Source organism: Sus scrofa, chromosome 13 (genome assembly GCF_054392235.1).
Source record: "Sus scrofa isolate SSC_HxYL_T2T_F1_AM1 chromosome 13, Sscrofa_HxYL_maternal_Yorkshire_Landrace_v2.0, whole genome shotgun sequence".
In the NCBI taxonomy this organism is placed as follows: Eukaryota; Metazoa; Chordata; class Mammalia; order Artiodactyla; family Suidae; genus Sus; species Sus scrofa.
The window spans coordinates 97,577,755-97,601,044 of NC_139395.1; the positions used below are offsets into that span (position 1 = coordinate 97,577,755).

The 23,290-nt window shown below is 39.7% G+C and overlaps 1 protein-coding gene across 49 annotated transcripts in view; it reads right to left on the reverse strand.

Annotated features, from left to right (window-relative positions):
• The window catches only part of TFDP2 (transcription factor Dp-2), a 189,478-nt gene that overhangs the window by 57,658 nt on the left and 108,530 nt on the right, over positions 1–23,290 (reverse strand). For 5 of the 49 annotated variants that reach the window (XR_014824056.1, XM_084989889.1, XM_021069564.2 and 2 more), the window contains exon 1: positions 17,945–18,474. The exons of 30 other annotated variants lie outside the window; for them this stretch is intronic. Coding sequence is in view for 4 of the 19 variants with exons in the window: in XM_084989885.1 (XP_084846011.1) it covers positions 18,359–18,389 (31 nt within the window). In the remaining 15 variants the exon portion in view is untranslated. Of the gene's footprint in view, positions 1–1,196; positions 1,449–17,600; positions 17,702–17,796; positions 17,878–17,944; positions 18,475–23,290 lie in introns of those variants that run through there. 14 more of the 49 variants (XM_084989885.1, XM_021069557.2, XM_084989884.1 and 11 more) reach the window with 6 other exon arrangements.

The following is a 23,290-nucleotide window of genomic DNA, read 5'->3' on the forward strand; positions in this document are numbered from 1 at the left end:
TAGTTCAGTCTATTTGACAACCACAGTTCTTTTAGTTGTTTTTTTAAAGGGAAAAATACTTAAGAGAGTTTATATCAGTTGAGAATTCCACTTAGATCTTTATTAGAAATCACAGAACAACAACAACAACAAAATGCAGGAAGTATACTATATGATACGAAATAGATTTCTATTAGAATTTCTTTATAGTATACTATAAAAATTTATACTAAAAGTTAACATGTTTTCAAAATGTTTGAGCTGAGTTTTTTAAAGTTTTATTATAGTTGAGAAATTAAATGTGGTGCCACCTAATTACTGATGGTGAAAACTATGGGGGCTATAGAGTATTACCAAGGGATTTAAACAATTTACATTTCAAATTAAGGCAGCAAAGTGCTATCCTCTAAAGCAAAAACCCAATCAATAATTTGCCAACTTACAATATCAACTACTTAACTCCTCCTTAACAGTCTATCAATGTTTCTCTTATAACTGTCATCTAATGTAATAAAGGAGATCACACAGGAAGTTTGTGAGAGTCAATATTGAAACTCTGGGGAAAAAACCAACATTTAAGAGCAGGACCAGAAAGACACATGGCTCCTCAGGTGGCTTCCTTCCTTACCACTTCTAAAGCTTGCCAACTCCTGAATGCCCATCTCTTATCTCCTCTCAGCAGATCTTTGGCAGTAAGGAACTCAGACCACCAGGCTCACTTACAGCTACTCATCCTCAACCTGTGGACTTATCTGCACCCTCATATGTTTTTAGTTATTTCTGAGTAGAAATTCTCACACAAAGTCAATTCATTCATGCCTCCTCAGGGAGCTCACTCATCAGTTATTTACTCTGTCTCCTGAGCTTTCCACTGTGCCATTAGCTCCTTTCCTTCTGCTTTCCTTTGCCCTTTTGTCAGGGATCATTTCCCCTCAAATTCCACATTTCAAAGTCAAATTCTTTACCTTCCTCATGCTCACTCAGCAAGGCCTAGAACCCAAATCTGCTTCTCCTTCAGTCTTGGTTCAGGATCACCACGCACCCAGTGACCCAATCCAGAAACCTCATTCAAATGACCATCATGTCCTACTTGTTATCTCCTCTCCCTCTTTCCTTTATGTTGCCAGCACTTGTTTAATTTGGAATTTTATCAAATCTGGTTTGAATAACAGAATTATCTGGGAAGCAATAAAAAACCACCAGTGCCTGGGTCTTACCTCCAGAGCGGTTGATACGGCGTGAACCTGGGCATCAGACAGGTAAAAGTTCTCCAGGTAGTTCCCAAGGTGCAGCCAGAGCTGAGCACCACTTCCTCAACTGGATATCTTACTTCAAACAGCTTTCCTAGCCCCTCCACACATCTGGGACAAACCGGTCTTTCCACTGGGAAAACTGATCTAGACACTCCCTACTGAAGGCCTTCAGAGATGCCCTAGCCCCTCCTAAATGCCTCTCAGGCTCCTCAACATGGCACAAAGCTTTCTTGTGGAGATCTCACCCCTGCCTCCTCCCTTCCCAGTTTCATCATCAGCTACTCCGTCCTCGTGCACCCTCTACTCCAATCAGATTAGATACTCTGCAGTTCCAGAAAGGCCCCCGCTCAACCACTCCAGCTTTGGTGCATACCCTTCCTTCTGCTGGGAAGTCTCTCTCCGCTGGGACAACTCCTGCCTTGCAGCACTTTTACTGCATACCGTTTTCTGAGCAATTACTACATACTAGAATTCGCTCCAGAGGCGTCCCATATATGTATATATCATCTCAGTGCTTAAAATGACAGTGGGGAGTATATTATTACTGACTCTAACACATGAAGAAATGAAGACAGAGTGAGGCTAACTAATCTGTACAAGGTCTCCCAGGCAGTAAAGGGCCAAAGCTCCACCTCCAAAGCTTCTGCTCTCTGCGTCACCTCCTCCTTAAATAAGGTGTCTCCAGCCTCAAGAGTCTAGGTCTTGGATGCCCTTCTTCTGGATTTTCATAAAGCCTACTGTTACTTACCTGTCATTCTACTATTCGTAAGCTACATTTCAGCTTTGCAGACTGACATCTGCTCTAGTCCCTGGCACCAAAGAGGTGCATGAAACAATAAAAACTGCTTGATTTGCACAGATTGGAGCTGTTACCTTTCCTAATCTGGATGCCAAACTTCCTGTAAGGTTGCCTAAACTCTTTTTTTTTTTTTTTTTTGTCTTTTTGCCATTTCTTGGCCCACTCCCTCGGCATATGGAGGTTCCCAGGCTAGGGGTCGAATCGGAGCTGTAGCCACTGGCCTACACCACAGCCACAGCAACACGGGATCCAAGTTGAATCTGTGACCTACACCACAGCTCACGGCAATGCTGGATCCTTAATCCACTAAGCGAGGCCAGGGATTGAACCCGCAACCTCATGTTTCCTAGTCGGATTCGTTAACCACTGAGCCACGATGGGAACTCCTCTTTTGTTATTTTTTAAGAGGTGTCATAAATACTGAGTCTGAAACAAATTTAAACCGTAGGTCCTTTGTTTACTGTTTTTAAAACATGATATAACTGGTATTGTCAAATAGTTTCCATACTCTGTAACTGCAACTGATTTACATGCATATCTTATCAATTGCTAAAGAGTAAGGTTATTATCACAACTCCCCAAATATGGTTATTCATCTGTTTAAAAATCCACTTAGCTGGAAAATACTAATCTATGAGTCTAGGAGAGCTCTGTAATTGACAGACATGTGTCATAAACTCATTCCTGAGCAGAAAAGGAACACCCCATATATCCATGTGAGAAGAACCCAGTCCTAAAAGAGTCTGGCTCGCAAATGGTTTTTTAAAATGACTTTTAATGCTGCTGAATGTTTATAGTAAGATCATCTATGATATACTATGTTAGAAACAAAAGTCAAAAACATGCAGAAAAAAGTAAAGCAAGAAAAATACCAAAAAAAGGTTATGGAACAGATTAACCCTAATTTGAAACCTAACAGTCAAGGAAAATTAAGAATATAAAACTTAGAGAAAAGCAAAAAGAAAAATATCATTAAAGTCAGATTGGTCACGCCAGTTAATACCAAGGAATTTAGAGGGATGTTAATAAGTCCGACAAGTTGAATCTAAAGTGTATTTGGACGAATAAAGATCAAGAACAGCCAAGAAAATTTTGAAAAAAAAAAGGCATAATGGGGAAGAGAGGAACTTTGGGCTCCCAGATTTCACAATTATTACATAGCTAAAGGGACTGAAATCATATGACATTGGCTAAGATGCAAAGAAACTGTCAAAACAGAAATTAAAGTCCAAAAACTACTCTATTTACTTATGAAAATTCTATGTACGGTAAAAGCAGCATTTCAAATGAATGGAGGAAGGGTAGATTACTTAAGAAATGTTAAGACAAGAAATTGTCCACTGAGATAAAAGAAACCTTAGATTTCGATTTCTCATTTTGCACAAAAATAAATCCCAGAAACAGAAAATATTTAAATACATTAATCCATAGAAGTATTAGAAATATAATTTTATTTATTTATTTATTTATTTTATTATTTTGGTCTTTTGTCTTTTTATGGCCACATGGGTGGCACATGGAGGTTCCTAGGCTAGGGGTCTAATTGGAGCTACAGCTGCCAGCCTACACCAGAGCCACAGCAACGCCAGATCCAAGTCGCATCTGTGACTTACACCACAGATCATAGCAACACCAAATCCTTAACCCACTGAGCAAGGCCAGGGATCGAACCTGCAACCTCATGGTTCCTATTCGGATTCGTTAACCACTGCGCCACGACGGGAACTCCAGAAAACATAATTTTAAAAAACATAATCTGGGATAAAGGCCCTTCTAAGCATGTTACAGAATTTAGAAAACAGATCAACAGATTTGACTACCGAAAAATAAATATCTTCTAAATAGCAGAAGACCTAACACACTTAAGACAAATCTCAGATGTGGTGAACAAATTCACACAGGAAGCAATGCTTAATTTTAATAGTACAAAATTAACACTTTTTAAAAAAAGAAACGTTTTAATGTACCAGATTGATAAAGATTAAGAAGTTTGAGGGAGTTCCCGTTTTGATGCAGTGGGTTAGGAATCCAACTAGTATCCATGAGGACATGGGTCCGATCCCTTGCCGTGCTCATTGGGTTAAGGATCTGGTGTTGCCATGAACTGTGGTGTAGGTCACAGACACCTGTGTTGCTGTGGCTGTGGTGTAGGCTGGCAGCTGTAGCTCCAATTCAACCCCTAGCCTGGGAACTTCCATATACCACAGGTGTGGCTCTAAAAAGAAAAAAAGGAAAAAACATCTGCTTGGTACCTAGTATATGTCAAGCAGTAATGCTAAGTGCTACAGATCCTCAGGGCAAATGAACTGTCCACTGCGCTCAAGGACACATCTCCTGGGGAGCCTTTTTGGAAGGCGGTCCAACAGTGTATTTATTTAGAGAGGAGTTATGGGATTGCGTGTTAGAGAAGAAAATTTTAGGTAAGTCCTTTAAAAACAATTACAAATTTTAAAGCCTCTTCCCACCCCAACAAATATCCTTTCAACTGTCTTCTGTTGCCCAAGTGGCAAGCTGACCCCTGGCCTCTCCAACAACGTCATAGTTAAAAATGGCCCTACCCCCTGACCAGCAATTCCTTTGCTGGATATGCATCCTAATAAACCAAGTAGCTAAGAACAGTTACACATGTCCTAGGATTGCAGTACTGTGGATAAAATAAAGCGAAACCTTGGAAACAAGTTAAACCTTTAAACGTCTTTGGTATACATGTATATGACAGAATATTATCGAGCCCCTAAAAAAAGACAAGGATGTACTGCCATGGAAAAATGTGCCCACTGTAATAAAGTAGGATTAATATGACTCCATTAACCTTAAAAACTACATATACACCCAAGTTTACACATGCATAAAGAGTTCGGCAAGATAAACAATAAATGTAATAGAGGTTAGCTCTGGATGAGCAGAATGGAGAAATGTTCTACTTGTTTTACACTTTTTTTTTTTTTCTTTTATGGGTTGCATGTGCCACATATGGAAGTTCCTAGGCCAGGGATCAAATGTGAGCTACAGCTGCCAGCTTACGGCAAAGCTTAAGCAACGCCAGATCTGAGCCGCGTCTGCTACCTACACCACAGATCACTGCAACACCGGATCCCTGATCCATTGAGCGAGGCCAGGGATCAAACCCACATCCTCATGGATACTGGTTGGACTCATTTCAGCTGCACCACAACGAAAGTCCTATACTTTTTTATTATTAAAAGTGTAATGAACATGCATGCACTAGTTTTATCATGTAAAAAGCTATCGCCATACTGAAGAAAAAAGTGAGAGGGAATCAGCCACAGTTGCTGAAACAAACTGAAGATCTATAAATGATCTGTGATTTATGATTAGTAAAAATGTCTGCTTTAGAAACAATTAAAGGGGCCCCTTTGGGAATTCAACAATTGTAATAATACCTAGAAATAAAAGCCATGGATTTAGACATAATTTACTTTCATCAAATTGACTGGGTTCAGCAGCAGAAGTATAATTTTTTGGACTCTAAAGGGTCATTTAAATAGTTTATAAACACCTAGTCTCCTGAAATTTCAGCCACATTAGAAGTAAACCAAACCAAGTCTTAACAATTTTTCCTAAGTATCTGGCCTTAATTCATAGCTCCTTGGCAACATGGGTCCTAACACTGTCCAGAAGCAAATGCCTGGCACTTGATGTATTTATTAAAAACAAAAATTTAAAGACCTGCCTGGATTTTAGTCCTGGCAATTCCCTGATTTAACTAATGAGATCAATCACCTAGGAAAAGGGCTAGAAAAAAAAGCTAAAAACCTATGCCAGGAAGTTCCTGTCGTGGCGCAGTGGTTAACGAATCCAACTAGGAACCATGAGGTTGCGGGCTCAGTCCCTGGCCTTGCTCAGTGGGTTAACGATCCGGCGTTGCCGTGAGCTGTGGTGTAAGTTGCAGACGTGGCTCGGATCCCACGTTGCTGTGGCTCTGGCGTAGGCCACAGGGGCCACAGCTCCGATTCGACCCCTAGCCTGGGAACCTCCATATGCCACAGGAGCGGCCCAAAGGAATAGCAAAAAGACAAAAAAAAAAAAAAAAAAAAAAAAAAAGCTTATTAAAAAAAAAAAATCTATGCCAAATCTTGGCACAGGCACAAAATTTTGGCTCAAAATCGATTTGAATTTCTTTAGTAATTGGAATCTCTGTTTTCCATTAGAATTGTCCTGACACCAAAGGTTTCTTTCACACACATAATTCCTTTTTTTGGGGGGGTCAGTTTCCAGGTATAGTTAGTCACCTTCAGTATGTCCAATTAAAATGAAAAGTTCAGTCAAATAACTGTCTACATGATGTCACTGTAAGTTATTTTTCACAGCCCTGACATGCTGGGGGGAAAAATTTTTTTTGGCCTGAAATGACTTTGGGGAAAAATCTCCGTCACCCAAGCCTATATCACTTCCTCCTAGAAAAACCAAATTAGTAATTTATTATAGGAAAGAATATCCTTACTTTATGGGTTTATAAATACCTCAAATCAGAAGTAGTGTATATCCCATATATACAGGGTCCAAACCTCACAGGACAATCTAAACCTATAGCACTAAATAAAAGTTTTAAAATGACTTACACTGTGGTAGTATATGTGTTTGTCAAACCCAAAGAACTCTAGGAACTCTAGGCTAAAAAGGGTTAATTTCACTACCTGTAAATTATGCCTTAATTTTTTAAAAAAATGGAGAAAAGTGACCAAGGCAATTTCATACTTATTAGTAAAACATTAATTATAGATTATACAATCCTCCTGCTTTTCTTCTTCTGTTACTTCTATTACCTACTTTTAAAATTTATTTAAAGGAGTTCCCACTGTGGCACAGTGGGCTAAGGACCTGGTACTGCCACAGCTGTGGCTTAGGTTGAAGCTGTGGCTTGGATTTGATCCCTGGCCCTGGAACTTCTATATGCTGTGGGTAAAGCAAAAAAAAAAAAAAAAAAAAAAAAAAAAAAAACACTATTTTATAAATGGGCAATCATGTATTTGTCTAAATTACATCCCTCCAGCTACTCTCTCTTTCAAAGCCTCCTACATCATCACAATCTTTCCCCCTCTGCTGGATCATTCTCATCAGCATATAAACACACATTATTTCTTTCATCTTGTCTTTTTTTTTCTTCTTCTTCTAGGGCCGCACCCAAGGCATAAGGAAGTTTCCAGGCTAGGGGTCAAATCAGAGCTTGTAGCTGCTGGCCTAGGCCACAGCCACAGCAACTCGGGATCCGAGCCACCTCTGTGACCACAGCTCATGGTGACACTGGATCCTTAACCCACTGAGCAAGGCCAGGTATCAAACCTGCATCCTCATGGATGCTAGTCAGATTCATTTCCGCTGAGCCACAGCAAGAACTCCTACTTCTTTCATCTTAAAAAAAAAAAACTTCCCTGAACCACACTCTCCAGCTACGAACTCATTTCTGTTGCCCATGACATCAAAACTCACAAAATCTGTCAACATCTGCTGTCTCCACTTCTCCACTGTTTTCTTTAACCCACTCTCATTCCCACCCCACCCCAACTTCACCGAAATAGCTCTTGCCAAGATCATCTCCATGTTGCTAAACCCAATTCTCAGTTCTCAACTTAAACTACCAGCCACGTGTGACACTTTTAAAAACCATACCTTCCTTTCAAATACTCTTCACTTGGCCTCTAAACCTCTCTCTTGGTTTTCCTCCCAACTCACTCACCTCTCCTTCTCAGTCCTGGTTGCTGGATCCTCCTCCAGCTCATCTCTGTCAACTCTTCCTCACCAGGTCATCTGAGCGCTCCCATGCGTATTTCTCCAGATTAAACCTCTCTCCTGAACTTCAGATTCATATATCCAACTGATAGTTTGAATATCTCCATTTTGATGTTTAAGAAGTATCTCGGAGTTCCCGTCGTGGCGCAGTGGTCAACGAATCCAACTAGGAACCATGAGGTTGCGGGTTCGGTCCCTGCCCTTGCTCAGTGGGTTAACGGTCCGGCGTTGCCGTGAGCTGTGGTGTAGGTTGCAGATGCGGCTCGGATCCCTCATTGCTGTGGCTCTGGTGTAGGCCGGTGGCTACAGCTCCAATTAGATCCCTAGCCTGGGAACCTCCATGTGCCCTGGGTGCAGCCCTAAAAAGACAAAAGACAAAAGACAAAAAAAAAAAAAAAAAAAAAAAGACAAAAAAAATAAAACTTATCTTGAATGTAAGCACTTCTCATTCACTCTACTGCTACCACTCCATCCAAGTTACCATCTCTGGCTTGAACTGCAGTGTCTTCCTGATTCATCCACCTGTCCTGCCTTAGGCCACCTCACCCCACAATTCCACTCCCAAGCTTTACAACACGGTAGTCACTAGACGCAGCAGTTAGTAAGTACCTGAAATGGAGCTTATGTGACTGAGGACCAAATTTCTTAAATGTATTTAATTTTAATTAATTTAAAATTTAAAACTGAAGCAGTATAAAACATTTTTCAAAAACATTATTGTTTCGGTTAAACTACATTTCACCTCTGTTGCTGAAAATTTAACGTCTAAATTGAGATGTGATGTAAAAGTAAAATACAGATTTTTGAAGGCTAAGAACCTAAAATCTGTATAACGTCATTTAAAATTTGCTTATATATATGTGTGTGTGTGTATTATATATATGTGTGTATATACATATAAATATATATATATATATATTTTTTTTTTTTTTTCTCTTTTTACAGCTGCGCCTGCAGCATGTGGAAGTTCCTGGGCCAGGGATCAAACTGGAGATGCCGCTGCCAGCCTACGCCACAGCCACGGCAACAATGGATCTGAGCCTCATCTGCGACCTATGCTGCAGTTTACAGCAATGCTGGATCCTTAACTTAACCCACTAAGGCCAGGAATCAAACTCCCAACCTCACAGAGTCAATGTCGAGTCCTTAACCTGCTGAGCCACAATGGAAACTCCTAGGCTATGGTAGTTCCCAGCCAAGGGGTCGAATCAGAGCTACAGCTGCCAGCCTATGCCACAGCCACAGTAACAGCAGATATGAGCGGCATCTGCAACCTACAACCACAGCTCACAGCAGCGCCGGATCCTTAACCCACTGAGCAAGGCCAGGGATCAAACCTGCGTCCTCATGGATACTAGTCAGGTTTGTGACCTGCTGAGCCAAAATGGGAACTCCCTAGAAGATCTGAAATTACATGACTTACATTATCCTACTGGACAGCACTGTTTTATCCACCATCACACAGCCGTCAGAGTGATCCTGCTTTGCGGAGTAATCCTCCTCTTTTAAAACCCTCCAGTTGGCTTTGCATCTCAGTGAGCATATGTCCTCATGATGGTTTACAGAGCCCTCTGTCACCTGACCCCTCCCTTCTGACCTGGTCATCTGCCAGATCTCTCCCCAGTCTCACTTCATTCCACTACATTCATTCACCCAGGCCTCTTTGCTGTTCCTCAAACCAGGCCAAGCAAATTTTTGCCTCATGGCTTTTGTTCTGCCAGTAACTTTCTTCCCCCAGATATCTATATACATGCCTTATTCCCCAGGTTCCTTCAAGTCTGCTCACTTGTCACTAACATCAGAGATGCCTGATCACCCTACGTCAGCTCTTCTTCACCTATTATGATTTTTCACCATAGCACTTATCTCCATACGATACACTGCATATTTACATTTACTTGCTTATGTGATTATTACTTGTCCTTAGCCCACCCACTCTCAGAAGAAGTTCTACAAAGATAGGGAATCATTATCTTTGATTGCATTCACTGCTCTACCTCCAGCACGCAGCACAGTGAGTGGGTCACAAAACAATTCAACAAATATTGGTTGGATAAACGAATGAATGAATGAATATATGAATATCTGCACAGAACCATATGATAGAAATTTAGGAGACAGGCATGTACAGTGAAAACTAAGTCTCCTCCTATCTCCAACCACCATCTAAACATTCCCTTCCCTAGTGACAGGTCTCAGTGCCAATCCGAATCTTACTTTCCAGAAATGTCTAGGCATATATAAATATGTATGCATAAATATCCTTTCTTCCTTAAATATACAGTTGAATAATATAGCAGTTTGCATACTCCTCCCCACTTAACAATATTGTATCTATTTAGATCTTTCCATACCTGTATATGGAATTTTCCATCAGTATTTACTTTGTTAGCTATGTAATATTTCTTTTTATGGCCTTAGTATTTATTTGAATCACTTGGTAATGGAGAGCTTTTAGCATTACAAACATTATTAATAGTAAAATCTTTTATTACTATAAATAACACAGCAATGACTATACATATGCCTTTATACATATCAGTTGTACCAACTGCCTGTAGCAATTCACCCTCTCCTCAGAAATGTGTGAATGTGTCCATTTCCACATATCCTTATAACTCAGTGTGTTATCAAACTTTATTTCTGTCAATCTTCAGGTTAAAAGTAGTATCTCCTTTTGATTTTATTTTGGTTTTATTACTATGAATAAGACATATTTTTTTAAAAAGTCACCCAAACTCTCCCTCCTGAGAATTACACCCATCTTTCTATTGGCTGTTGGTGATTTTTTATTGGATGACCCTCTTAAATGCTGAAGGAATAAGTACATTCTTTGTTACACCTGCTGCAAATGGTTTTCCCAATTCGACATTTGTCTTTTGCCTTTATATATGATTTACTTGGCACATTTTTAAAGAATGTCATCAGTTTTACTGTTCTTTCCTTGTATGGCTGTAGTGTCATAACAAAAAGGTCTGTGAATATGTTTAAATATGAAGATAAAGGAGGTCAGAGTAACTGCAAAGTTTACTTATCTTCGCTTCCCACTCTGGAGGTACATACTATACATGGACATACTATATTTCACTTATCTTTAAAGGTTTGCTCTTTCCAGTTGGATATGCTGTTCTTTGAAATTAATTATCATTAATTACATACTAAAGATTGTGTTAAACATTCCTCATGGGAGTTCTCCTGTGGCTCAGGTAAAGGATCCTGCATTGCCACTGCAGCAGCCTGAGTCTCTGCTATGGTATGGGTTCAGTCCCTGGCCCAGGAACTTCTGCATGCTGTGAGTGCAGCCAAGAAAAAAAAAAAAAAAAATCATATTCCTCATGTTTTCTTAACACTTCAATGCCTTCATTTAAAATTGTACATACTTGGGAGTTCCCGTCGTGGTGCAGTGGTTAACGAATCCAACTAGGAACCATGAGGTTGCGGGTTCGATCCCTGGCCTTGCTCAGCGGGCTAAGGATCCTGTGTTGCTGTGAGCTGTGGTGTAGGTCGCAGACATGGCTCGGATTCCGAGTTGCTGTGGCTGTGGCGTGGGCCGGTGGCTACAGCTCTGATTCGACCCCTAGCCTGGGAACCTCCATATGCTGCGGGAGCGGCCCTAGAAAAGGCAAAAAGACAAAAATAAAATAAGATTGTACATCCTTGACCCTTCTGGAATTTATTTGATGTGAGAAGTGAAAGATCCAATTTTCTTTCCTAGATGGCTACTTTTAATGAATAATCTATGCCTCTCCCATGTTAATATAAAAGTCTACCTTGATCATTTACTTATTTAGGTCAATTTATTGACTTTCTATTCTGCTTCACTGATCTATTTACATGACAGTATCACATGCTTTATTTCATTCACAACCATTTCCAACAGAGAAGGAAGAGAATCAGAAAAAGAAAGTGTTAGGCATTTCTTTCCTTTCCATACTACCTTTTAATTACTTGTTCCTAACTGTTGTAAAGGACTATTGATCAGTTTCAAATACAGCACTAATGAGGTCAAGTCACAGGTCGATTCTGGAATAGGATCATTCATTTTGCAGAGAGCAAAGACTCCACAACCTTCAGACTGTATTTCTAATTTCAGCCAGCCAGCTAGAAAGCGCCATATGTCATTGAAGAAAGGATGAAGAAGAGAGAACAATATGGATGGCCCAGGGGTATCTATCACCTTCATTTGAAAAATAACTCATGACCAACAGATCAACAGCACTAATGAAACACATATTAACAACTCATAATTACTTTGAAAAGACAGAATATCCAACTGAAAATACCAAATCTGTAAAACGAGTAAAATAGCACATCTGTATATAGTATGCACATCAGGAATAGAGGATGAAGGTAAATAAATAAACCTTGCAGCCACTCTGATTTCATTCATTTTTATGTTTAAACATACTCATTTGGGGGGGTAGTTTTCATTCCATTTATAGCGTAGCTGTTAGTACAGCTATAATGTGCATTACTTATATGCACCTTGTAACACTGTAATGCTCTATTTTGTTGCGTCTGCACTCAATCATGTTCACTGAAGTTGCAAAGATTACATCCAAAGACGGACACCATTATTAAACCACAGTATCACTATAAATGGGAAGAGTGAGAAACGGAAGATAAAAGTTCATAACAACTCCAAAGTATAATGGTTTAGTGACCCCTAGAACCTCCCTCTCTGTATGTAGTTCCAAACTGGAGCCTCTTTGGTGCAAAGATAAAGACAGAAGATCTGAAATGCACATTCCTACATGTCACAGGCATGGAAGCCAAACCTGGGATGTTTATGCAGCTGTCAGAACACAGGACTTCAAGGATTCCTCCCATCCCAATGGACCACCTAACCAGAATCTCTCCAATGAACCACAGAAAGGATCCTTGAAATGACCATAACAAAGCCCAGCTCTACAGCCCTCAGGGCATGCTCCCAAAGGGTCAATAAATCTTTTAAGTCAGTCTTTCCTACATACTTTCCCTAGAGGATCAAGTCTGTTCTCATGGCTTGGAAAAGCATTTTTACTTGGAGGACACCTTTTAAAACAATTAGCTAGCTCCTTCTTTCTCTGGTATCCAGAACCATAAATGCCCCGGATTCTTCAACTTGAAAGGAGAAAAAAAATTATTTTTCCATCTTCCCACATGCCAGGATTTAAACAGTACCTCTTCATTTCTTACATCAACTCCTTAATTCAAGCTCTGGTATCTGGAATGTTATAACTGTTTTTATTTAGTTCATCAAACCTCAAAGCTAGAAGATCTTAGAAAACTCACTGGGTTTCTTTGGTAGGACCTTTCCCTCCCAATATTTTTAAAATGTCCATCCCAAAACATTAGTCTCACCTTAAGGTTGGATCCTACTGTTTCTTCACTGGCTTCTTTATCTTTAGTTAAAATATCATTTTGTCCTTTTTCTATTTACCTTGCTCAGACAGGGAAATCTTTTAATTCTCAATTTTCTCATTTCTCATCCACCTGCTTAATTCGAACTTCCCATTTTGGGGCATGCTATCTATCTTCTGATTAATAACTGAAGAAATTTATCATATGGCTTCAAACAACTGATTTTTCCAGGCATTCCCAGTAATTCTTTTCAGTTGTGCCTGGTCAAAGGATATAAAGGGGGTGACAGAAGTGGGAAATGGTAAAGAGATTCACGTCAGCCTAGCAGTTAAGGATCCAGTGTTGGCCCTACAGTGGCTTGGGTTTGATCCCTGGCTCAGGGACTTCTGTAGGCCACGGGTGCAGCCAAATAAAAAAAAAATAATAAAAATTTTTTAAATTAGCCTTTGAGTTCCCTGGTGGTACAGCAGTTAAGGAGTCAGTGTTGTCACTGATGTGGCATGGGTTTGATCCCTGACCCAAGAACATCATGTCCCACCCCCCCACCCCACCCCCACCCCAAAAGCGGGAGAGGGTAGAGTCCCTCTTATTCAAAACACATTGTTTCGGTTGGAGCACTAGAAGCGTGAAGAAGCCAGGTGGGAATGCATATTTTAAAGGAGTGCCTCCGATGATTCCTACGAGCCAGCAAAATGGGACAGACTGCTACAAGCGAAGTGCCCATTGTCTCTGTGCTCCAATCAGAGAAGTAATGTCATCTGAGCAGAATCTACTACTTATCTCCATTTTCAGCTTAAAAAGAGAAAGGGCCCAGTGACTCTTATTTACTGTCTCTTGTTCTTAAACGTTGTATCTTTTCACTGTTTAGCCTATTTTCAACCACTACTTTTAGCACAGTCACTGAGGCCAAAACACCCACCAGATGGCACACAGACGCTGTCTGCAGGCCTGGAAAAGAGAGGGAGCGGAAAGCAGCACATTTTTATCTTGCACCAACAGCCAGTGAATGGCTAGAGCAGATCAAGGCAGCTGGGTGCAACCACAAGGATCAGGCCTGATGAGCATGAGAATACCCAAGGGTACTTCATTGGAAATCACTCTCATGAAGAAGCCCAGAGGCCTCAGAGATGGTAACCCAGACAGTGTTAACAAACAAATCATTTGAAATTTACAGTCAAGAGAAGATATTTTTTAATATTTTCAAAGGGTGATGAAGACTGCACACAGATGTAGAAATTAAAAGTTGCGTTCTTCAAATAAATTTAAAACTTTAGGACACAAATTCAAAAAGGCCAATACCACCCGTGAATCAGAATTTCAAAGCAGTTCTTTTCCTTAGCAAACAAAAAAAGGGATGGTTGCATTCCATATGCCATGCTAAGAAGCTTATTCAAAACTGCACTGTTATCAGTATTCTTATTTCAGTAACAAGTTTCACTTGAGAGCTATTACTGAGCTACATTTAAACCATATTGTCAAGAGCAAGATATCTTAGACATCAATATCAACAAAATCTTTTGTATTGAAATCTTAACCATTAAAAGAGTCTGCAAACTTTTATAAGTAAGTTCTACTGGGTCCACCTAGCATACAGTATGTGCTCAGTTAGAAATCTCTTCATTTTTCTGTCAGAGAAATTGCCAAGAGAGCTGCCAAACTTTGCACAAGTGAGCAAAGTGCCAAAAGCAAAGCTTCCTGCTTGATGATCACCAGCTTTAGAGTCAAGACCCAAAAGCTCATTTGAAAACTGGTTGCTTAAAACTTGGTAGAAAGAAACAATGCTATTACACCATAGGTTCCTGGAGCCACTTGCAAAACAGAGTTAGCTCATAATACACTTAAAGCACAACACTCATGCCTGCTCCTAAACAACAATATAAAGAAAAATACAAGTGTCAGGCAAATCTTCCTTCTGATTCCACACCAGAGATGAGCGATTTCTAGGTAACCACCGGTAGTTTCTAACTGCATAAAAATATGTAAGGCAGAGAGAACATCTAAATCAGTCACTCTCTGGGTATTCTGACTCCGAGAAAGATGAATAGGGAAAGCTTAGACTCCCCTATCCCGCCCCCCCAACCCCGAGACCTCGGTTTTGTGCTAAAGAGATTCTATATAAGGCAGGAACCACAGGTACTTCATTCCAGAAGCTTTTTTTCAGTATATTGTTCTTAAGTTGAAGGGTTAACAGTCTCAATTACTTCTACTGATGCTGATTACTAACTATAGATGCTGATGCTGTAAAGTGCTGTCATGACTACATTTGTAATATATAAGACACACATTTTTGAAAACTACAACCTACGATGCTGTCATGGTTATAATCGCAAGTAAGATCATCAAAATTTTTAGGGCTGTCTATTCCATCAAAACTAAACATTCCTTGGTCAAAATTCTCAAAGTTCTTACTCTAAACAAACCTATAACTTTGTAAATCCATTTTACACTCCATGTAAGTTATCTTAGAAAAAAACTCAAACTGCTACACGTTAATATTCCTTAAACAAGCAAAATGTGCATAGATCAATTTTGGACTCAAATCTTAATTCAAACAATGATCTAAAAAGTTTCAACATCTCTAAATTCTGTTGTCATTATTTGAAGCAAAGAAAAATCTTCAGGGAAGCCCACAGATCCTAGCAAACAGCAAGAGAAGTTCCTAATAATCTCCTTCACCGTTGCTAATCTTTCCCAGTCCTCTTCTTAGACCAATTAAACATTGAGAAAACCGTTTAACATTTGCTCCATATGCAAATTTTGAACTACGGTTCAAAGAATTGTTTATTACATATTATTACTAACTTTATAGTGTAGGGTAGGGCAAAATTTCCTAAGTGCCTAATATGTGAAAGATCTGGTGCTCAGCACTGGTTTTCTAACAGCCAACTTTAAGAAATGCATAAAGCTCTAACATTTGTAAACGCACACTATGTGAGAGCACAGAACTTCTCTATGTGTTACTTGTGAAAGGGCAGATTTTTACTTTACTCATTATGAACTGCACAAGTTAAAAACCTATTTCTTTGACCGGTTTCATTACATGCATGTCGCTTCTAAGCTCTCTTCCTTCCTACTCTTTCAGCAGATAAACAATCCCCTCTTTCCATTAGTTTACCTACTCAAAGCTTACTATCCTTTTTTTTTTAAAGAGGGAAACTGCAACACATCATTTCTAATTGACTCAAAATATTTGTCCCACATTTCTTAGTCAAAGATCTTTAGCAATAAGTCTCATGCTTCTCACTGAAGATACAAGTCTCTCACTAAATGCAAATGACGTTTCATACTGCAATTTCATTTTGAGCCTTAATATCTATTGTGCAATTACAAACATCTGCCACCTAAGTATTCCTTATATATCTTATAATGGCTTAGTTTTTTCCTAATAGTCTATATGGATTAATGATCATTTTTTCCCATCACTTAAAGGAATTAAAACTTTCTCACATTTCCACTAATCACACATAATTTTTTAAGACTAAAAAAACCTCTTCAAAAAGTATGTTAGCAGAGTATGTTACTCTATACTGTTTCTCAAATCCTGAATATAAAAGAATAAAATTTAAATGACTAAGTTTTCTTTATTCACTGATTAAGTGAGATTTATGACCTCCCCTCCCCATCCCAGCTACTGTGAATTTTGAATGAAACAACCTCAATTGTAACAGAAGAAACATCTGTTGCTTTTTTTTTTCTTCCTCAGGGCTCTCCTAAACTGAAAGAAAGCCTCTCTGCCTGACCTCCTCTTCCACTCCCCCTCCCCACCCACACTAAGTTCCTTAAACTTTTTTTTAAAGTAAATGTATTACTGATAATTACGCTGTTCCATTTAAAATGTCACAGTTTACCTAGAAACACTGGCTTCACCAAAGTTTAGAGAAGGAGTAAATGTTACATACATCAAAACCCCAGAGATGTGAAGGGGAAAATACCCATTGTAACTAAAATGCAGGCTTCAAGAGTATACTTGAAGTGATCAACTCAAGTTGGCACACATCCTGGGCTCACTGAGTGTCATTTATGGCTAAGGTTTTCTTCACAGGATCCAGATTCATACAGAATCTTGCATGCTATATTTTCTTTGCCAACCCAATGCTAACATAATGGCAGTCACTACCCCAAGAGGCAGACACCAAATGGTGCCACCCACACTCTCACACTGTGCCTCATAATAAACCATAAAGCAGTGGAATGCACCGGCCCCTTTATGAGCAAACAATGCCTGAGCTTCATTAGAATACAGCTGACATTTTCAAAGCACAAATACTTTTAAGAAAAATGTCCTAGGAAAAAAGGGAATGAAACAGCTCTAAAAGCTGCAACATTTTTATAAGTGTCAGGTTCATTCCAAAGATCCCGAGGAAGCATATTTTGCTACTGACAATGTAGATGTTTTCATAAATGGAAAAAAATGTATAGTTAGAGGCAAAGCTTATTTTATTAACTACTGGAAAGAAATGAAAGTAAAAACTCACATTTGAATTGCACTCACAAGTAAGAACCACGAAGTACCTTTCAAATTATTCATTTCCTCAACTGCTGCTTTAGTTCTTGAACGGAGAAAACTGAGCCCGGGAATTATTTTTACATTTTAATTGATTTATATAAGTAACTGAGTGATAAACTATGCGTACTCTACCCCTCCCCCCATGCCCACCCCAACCCCCATACCCTGTAGTTTTCCTGTCTGCAACAAGCAAGGACGTCTTGAATTCAGCGTGCTCCTGGCTATTTATCCATTTAGCATTGCTGCTGTTGAATATAAAATAAACGCTGTAAAAAAGCACCCAACAGTAAGAAACAAAATGATCTCTCTTACCTGGTCTAAAGAAGCATGCCTCTCACTGCAGTACCAACAACACTCTACAGTCTTTGTTACCATTCACTGGAAACTTGAGACTGTGTCAGACATGAGCAATCGAGCTCAGAAAGGCTCAATTTAAAATACTTCTCAGAAAAACTAAAAAGATGCTCAAGAAAATCATTGAGTTACTGGCTTTTCAGAGACATGTGAATACCATCTCATGCAACAAAGACACTTAAAAAGAAAATGAAAGTACAGGTCTTAAGAGACCAAGGGGTCTTTTTATGTAGACTCTTGACTTATTAAAGATTGCTTTAGAAATAAGCTTAAAATCAAAGTGGTGAAACAATACAATGTCTAACTCCACGCTAACATTTTTCTAAAAATCACTGGAATTTTAACCGGCTAAAAAAATTAGATGGAACTTACTCAAGAAACCTGCATATTTTGAATTATACATGTCAGAGTGCTGTTAGCTCCAAAGCAGTCACAAAGCCGGAGACCTTAGTGCATCTTGAAAGCAAAGCAAAGGCACCAGGAGTTTCGGGGGTGGGGGGTGGGGGGGAGGAGAAACTCTTGAAAAACTGGTCAGGCTTTTCAACCTGTAATAACTGTCCAGCTCCTCTGGGAGGAAAAAAAAAGTCCTGGTTCTGCCCCCCTGAGATAGGAGGCTATGCTTCAATGCCAAAATGAATGACAGGCCCATTTCTGATATCAACAAAGAGCAGCTTAGTGGTGCTCGATTTTTTTTTTTTTTACTTTCCCACACAGTTAGAAGTTCTAACTTTTTTCAGGTTAGTACCTTTATACCTAGGGTTAAGTACCTTTCTCCATTTTCTCAAGAGAGAACGCAATTATACTGTCCCCTTTTTAAAAAATGATTAATTAAAAATACATACCTAATTATCTTAGTTTTTCCTAGGCAGGAAGCTGAACAAAAGATGACCCCTTAAATTCCTTTCCAAATCTAACCTTTGCAATATCAGATTACCATATGACTGATTATTAATATTAATAAGCTGTGTCTGCATCCTGACATGTGGACACAAAGAGAAACAAAAAGTAGGCAAGAAACATAAAAATAAGGTAAATGAGATTATAAAATTTTCAATGTACTAGATTTAAGAATCATTTATTAAAGTACATGTCTCATTATAAAATTCAAAACAACAAACACTGCAATCAATGACATTTGAGCCAAGCGCTATTTTGAGCTCTGGGGATACAGCAGTGAACACAAGACAAAAGCCAAATGAAAATCCCTGTCTTCAGTGGGGTTTAGTTTATATCTCAGTTCTGTGAAAGTACAACTTTTCTAGATGATTAAGGTACCTCTCCTTCTTTGATTAGGTACCAGCTAATCTGAAATATTTCCCTCTGAAAATAAGTCTTGACAACAGCTCCAGCAGAGCAAAGATCTTGTGCTTTGTTCAGTGCTGCATCCCAGTGTCTAAAATTCTGCTTGTTAGACACTCAAATAAATATATACTGAATGAAACAGATCAGAGCTTTTTCTTAGTCAAATTTTTCTTTTTAAACAGACTATGTACCACATATTACATTTATATACACACAGAGATATGTAAAAAATGATACAGCCTAGGGTGTAAATTAAATTGAGCTGCAAGTACATTTTAGCTTAAAATTTAAAATACAACCTATGCAGCCCTGTATTTTTCAGACTCTAAAATCTGTTTTCAATATTAGATATCAGGTCACCATAACATTCACGTAAAGGAATCAGTTAAAATTCTATACACTAAGGTTTTGTGGACCATCAGATTTCAGAGGAGTTTTGAGTTAAAAAAAAAAAAAAAAACTTTAAAATTAAACAGCATCCATTCAGTTTTGTGTATTAAAGTCTAATGTGCTGATATCTGTTTAAATACTCCTATCTGGAAATAACTTCAACCTCCCCGTCCTGCTTCTCACCATTCTTAATCGCCTTACCAGAAACCATACAGAGGAAATAAGTACACACCCCTAACCTGTGAGAATACCCAGAAGTGATCACCCATGCCACCCAAGGCCAGGATATTCAGGTTTATATGTCATACCTACTTGTTACAGTCTTAAAACAAAAGGATAAGGTACCCTCACCCTACTTCTAAATAGCAGAGCATCCCTCCCTCACCCCCACCCAGGGCTGGATGGTGATTTGCATGTTCAAATCTTTTACCTGAAATAGTCACACACTTAGTATATATTCTACAATAAATTAACAGCAACCCAAGATCAGGAAGACATTGTGATGACTGAGGTCAGGTAATGGATAAAATAACATGGGGCCGAAGTTGATTCCATCAGCCCTGTAGGAGCAATGTTTCTTCTCCCTAACCATCATTCATCTTTCCTTCCACAAATACTTTCTGAGCACCTACTATGATTCAGGCACTGAGCTAGGCAGCAAAGTGCCTTGCTCCCTACTGTCTTACCCCAGAGACCTGACATTAAGCCTTTCTCTAGTCTTCTGTTTCTTTCTCCCTGCTTGTCTTCCTTGCCAGCGCCCCCCTCTCAACTCCCAAATTCCTTATTCACACTGCCCTTCAATCTATTAAGCCTTTCTTGGCAGGCAGCTTAATCACTACCTTCTGTATGCCTTCATTGTGGGGAAATTCATGAGTCTTCCCACTGCATAATAAAACGCATCTTATGTACGTTCTCGCAAACAATTTCTCCTTAATCTTGGATACAAAAATCCACTTAAGCATCATATCATTGGCAAGCACTGATGATCTGGAAAATACCAAAGGGGGCTAGGCGTTTGCTTGCCCGGTTTGTAAGCTAATTTATTTGAGCTAGAGTTTGCTATGTTTATTGGCAACTGGACCAAAGATTAACCACATTTTACAGATATATTATGATTCTATAGGCAGAAATGATACTATGATGGCACAATGATAGTTTCTACTTGCCCCATGCCTGCTAAATATAACTATCTGTCAGATCCATATCATATATCTGTATTCACATTTTCAAGTAAAATGTCTAATCTCTGTGATGAGGACTACGCCAAAGCAAAGGATTTCTGCTATCAGTCACATGGATAAGTGCTGGTTTCTTAGAAATATCATATAGTAACTTCACCTTCATACTTTTTTTTTTTTTAATTTTATGGCCACTCTTGTGCCACATGGATGGCCAGGGATCAAATCTAAGCCGCAGCTGGAGCAATGCCGGACACTTTAACCCACTGTGTGGGGCGAGGGATCAAACCTGTGCCTCCAGAGACCCAAGCCATTACAGTCAAAGTCTAAACCCACTCATCACAACAGGAACCCCTCTACCTTTCCAATGTAGGCATTTTTCAAGGTTATGTGCCCTTGATGCTCCTTTCTCCAAGATTTATATTCCTTCTTTGTAGAACATTAGCCATCTCTATGGCTTTAATCACCTTTATGCAGATGACAACAAAACATACTCCCGGTCTTAGCCTCCTCTGTTCTGCTCAACTCTTAAAGTCTTTTTTCTTTTTCTTTTTTTTCTTTTTTTTTTGCTTCAGGGTCGGGCCTATGGCATGTGGAGGTTCCCAGTTTAGGGATCAAATTGGAGCTGTAGCTGCCAGCCTACACCACAGCAACACCAGATCTGAGCCGTGTCTGCAACCTACACCACAGCTCACAGCAACGCTGGATCCTTAACCCACTGAGCAAGGCCAGGGATTGAACCTGAGACCTCATGGTTCCTAATCGGATTCGTTTCCGCTGTGCCACAACGGGAACTCCTCAATTCTTAACTCTTATTTGCAGCGCCCTATTGGACATCCCATTTTGTCAAGCAACTTCTTCAGGACTTAACTCCACATCTACTGTCCCAAATTAGCTCACCCTCCTATGTTCTGCGTCCTTGTTAAAGACAGCATCATCGCAAATAAATAGTGATTTTCTATTCTTGACTCAAGAAAGAGTCAAATGCCCACACTATTTCCAGGTTTTTTTTCCTAAAACATACATCAAAACAAAAGAAATAAGAAATATAACTTTTGATGACCTCCTGATGTCTAGAGCTACATTATCAACAGTGGTAGCCTTATTTACACGGATTAAAGTTAAATGAAATTAAAAATTCAGGGGAGTTCCCGTCATGGCGCAGTGGTTAACGAATCCGACTAGGAACCATGAGGTCGCGGGTTCGGTCCCTGCCCTTGCTCAGTGGGTTAACGATCCGGCGTTGCCGTGAGCTGTGGTGTAGGTTGCAGACGCGGCTTGGATCCCGCGTTGCTGTGGCTCTGGCGTAGGCCGGTGGCTACAGCTCCGATTCAACCCCTAGCCTGGGAACCTCCATATGCCGCGGGAGCGGCCCAAGAAATAGCAACAACAACAACAACAACAACAAAAAAGACAAAAAAAAAAAAAAAATTCAGGAGTTCCCCGGCAGTCAGGTATTTGGCATCGTCACTGCTGGGACACATTGTCACTGCTATGGTCTGGGAACTTCTGCTTGCTGCAGGCCCAGCCCAAAAAATATTTTAAAAAATAAATAAGGAGTTCCTGTCGAGGCTCAGCAGAAATGAATCTGACTAGGAACCAGGAAGACGCAGGTTCGATCCCTCAGCTGGTTAAGGATCCCATGTTGCCATGAGCTGCGGTGTAGGTCGAAGACGCAGCTTGGATCTGGTACAGGTCAGCAGCTACAGCTCTGATTCAACCCCTAGCCTGGGAATCTCCATGTGCTGCAGGAGCAGTCCTACAAAGACAAAATAAATACATAAATAAATAATTGCATAAATAAATAAATAAATATTCAATTTCCCAGTCGTGGCAGATACATGTTTGTGGTTAACAGCTTGCAGAAACAGAGCATTTCCATTATCACAGAAAGTTCTGTTAGAGCTCTCTGGTCCAGACAATAACAGCAAACTACATAAGACTGAAGTGCCAATTTTCCTCAATCAGGCCCCTAACTTCAACCTTCTAATTTTGTCTTCTACCATATTCCTATGCATGCTTTAGTCAAAATGGAATTAGTGGAGCCCAAAGAATCAAGTTGAAGGCTTTAGAGGAGGAGAGAGGCATTTGCCAGTACCTCAGAGAAGGACCTATGAAAGGGGTAAAAACCAAAGTTGACAGCTCAGAAATGGTTCCCTAAAGCCCTCACAAGTTAGGAAGGGATGGAGCCTTAGACGTAAGACTTTAGCCCTTGAGAAAGACTTAAGTTCTAGTGAAGGAAAGGATGGTCACCAGAGTCAGAGCAATTCATCCAAATTCAGGTATGAGTTGAATTATAAGGTAAAGAAACTCAACTCAAACGAGTCTGATTTGAAAAGAACTGAGTCAGCTCAACTGGCTCACTGGATGCAAGAAAGGGTTAGAGAACCAAATTAGGAGGGTCAGGGATGCAGCAAGGGCTCAGGAACTGCGA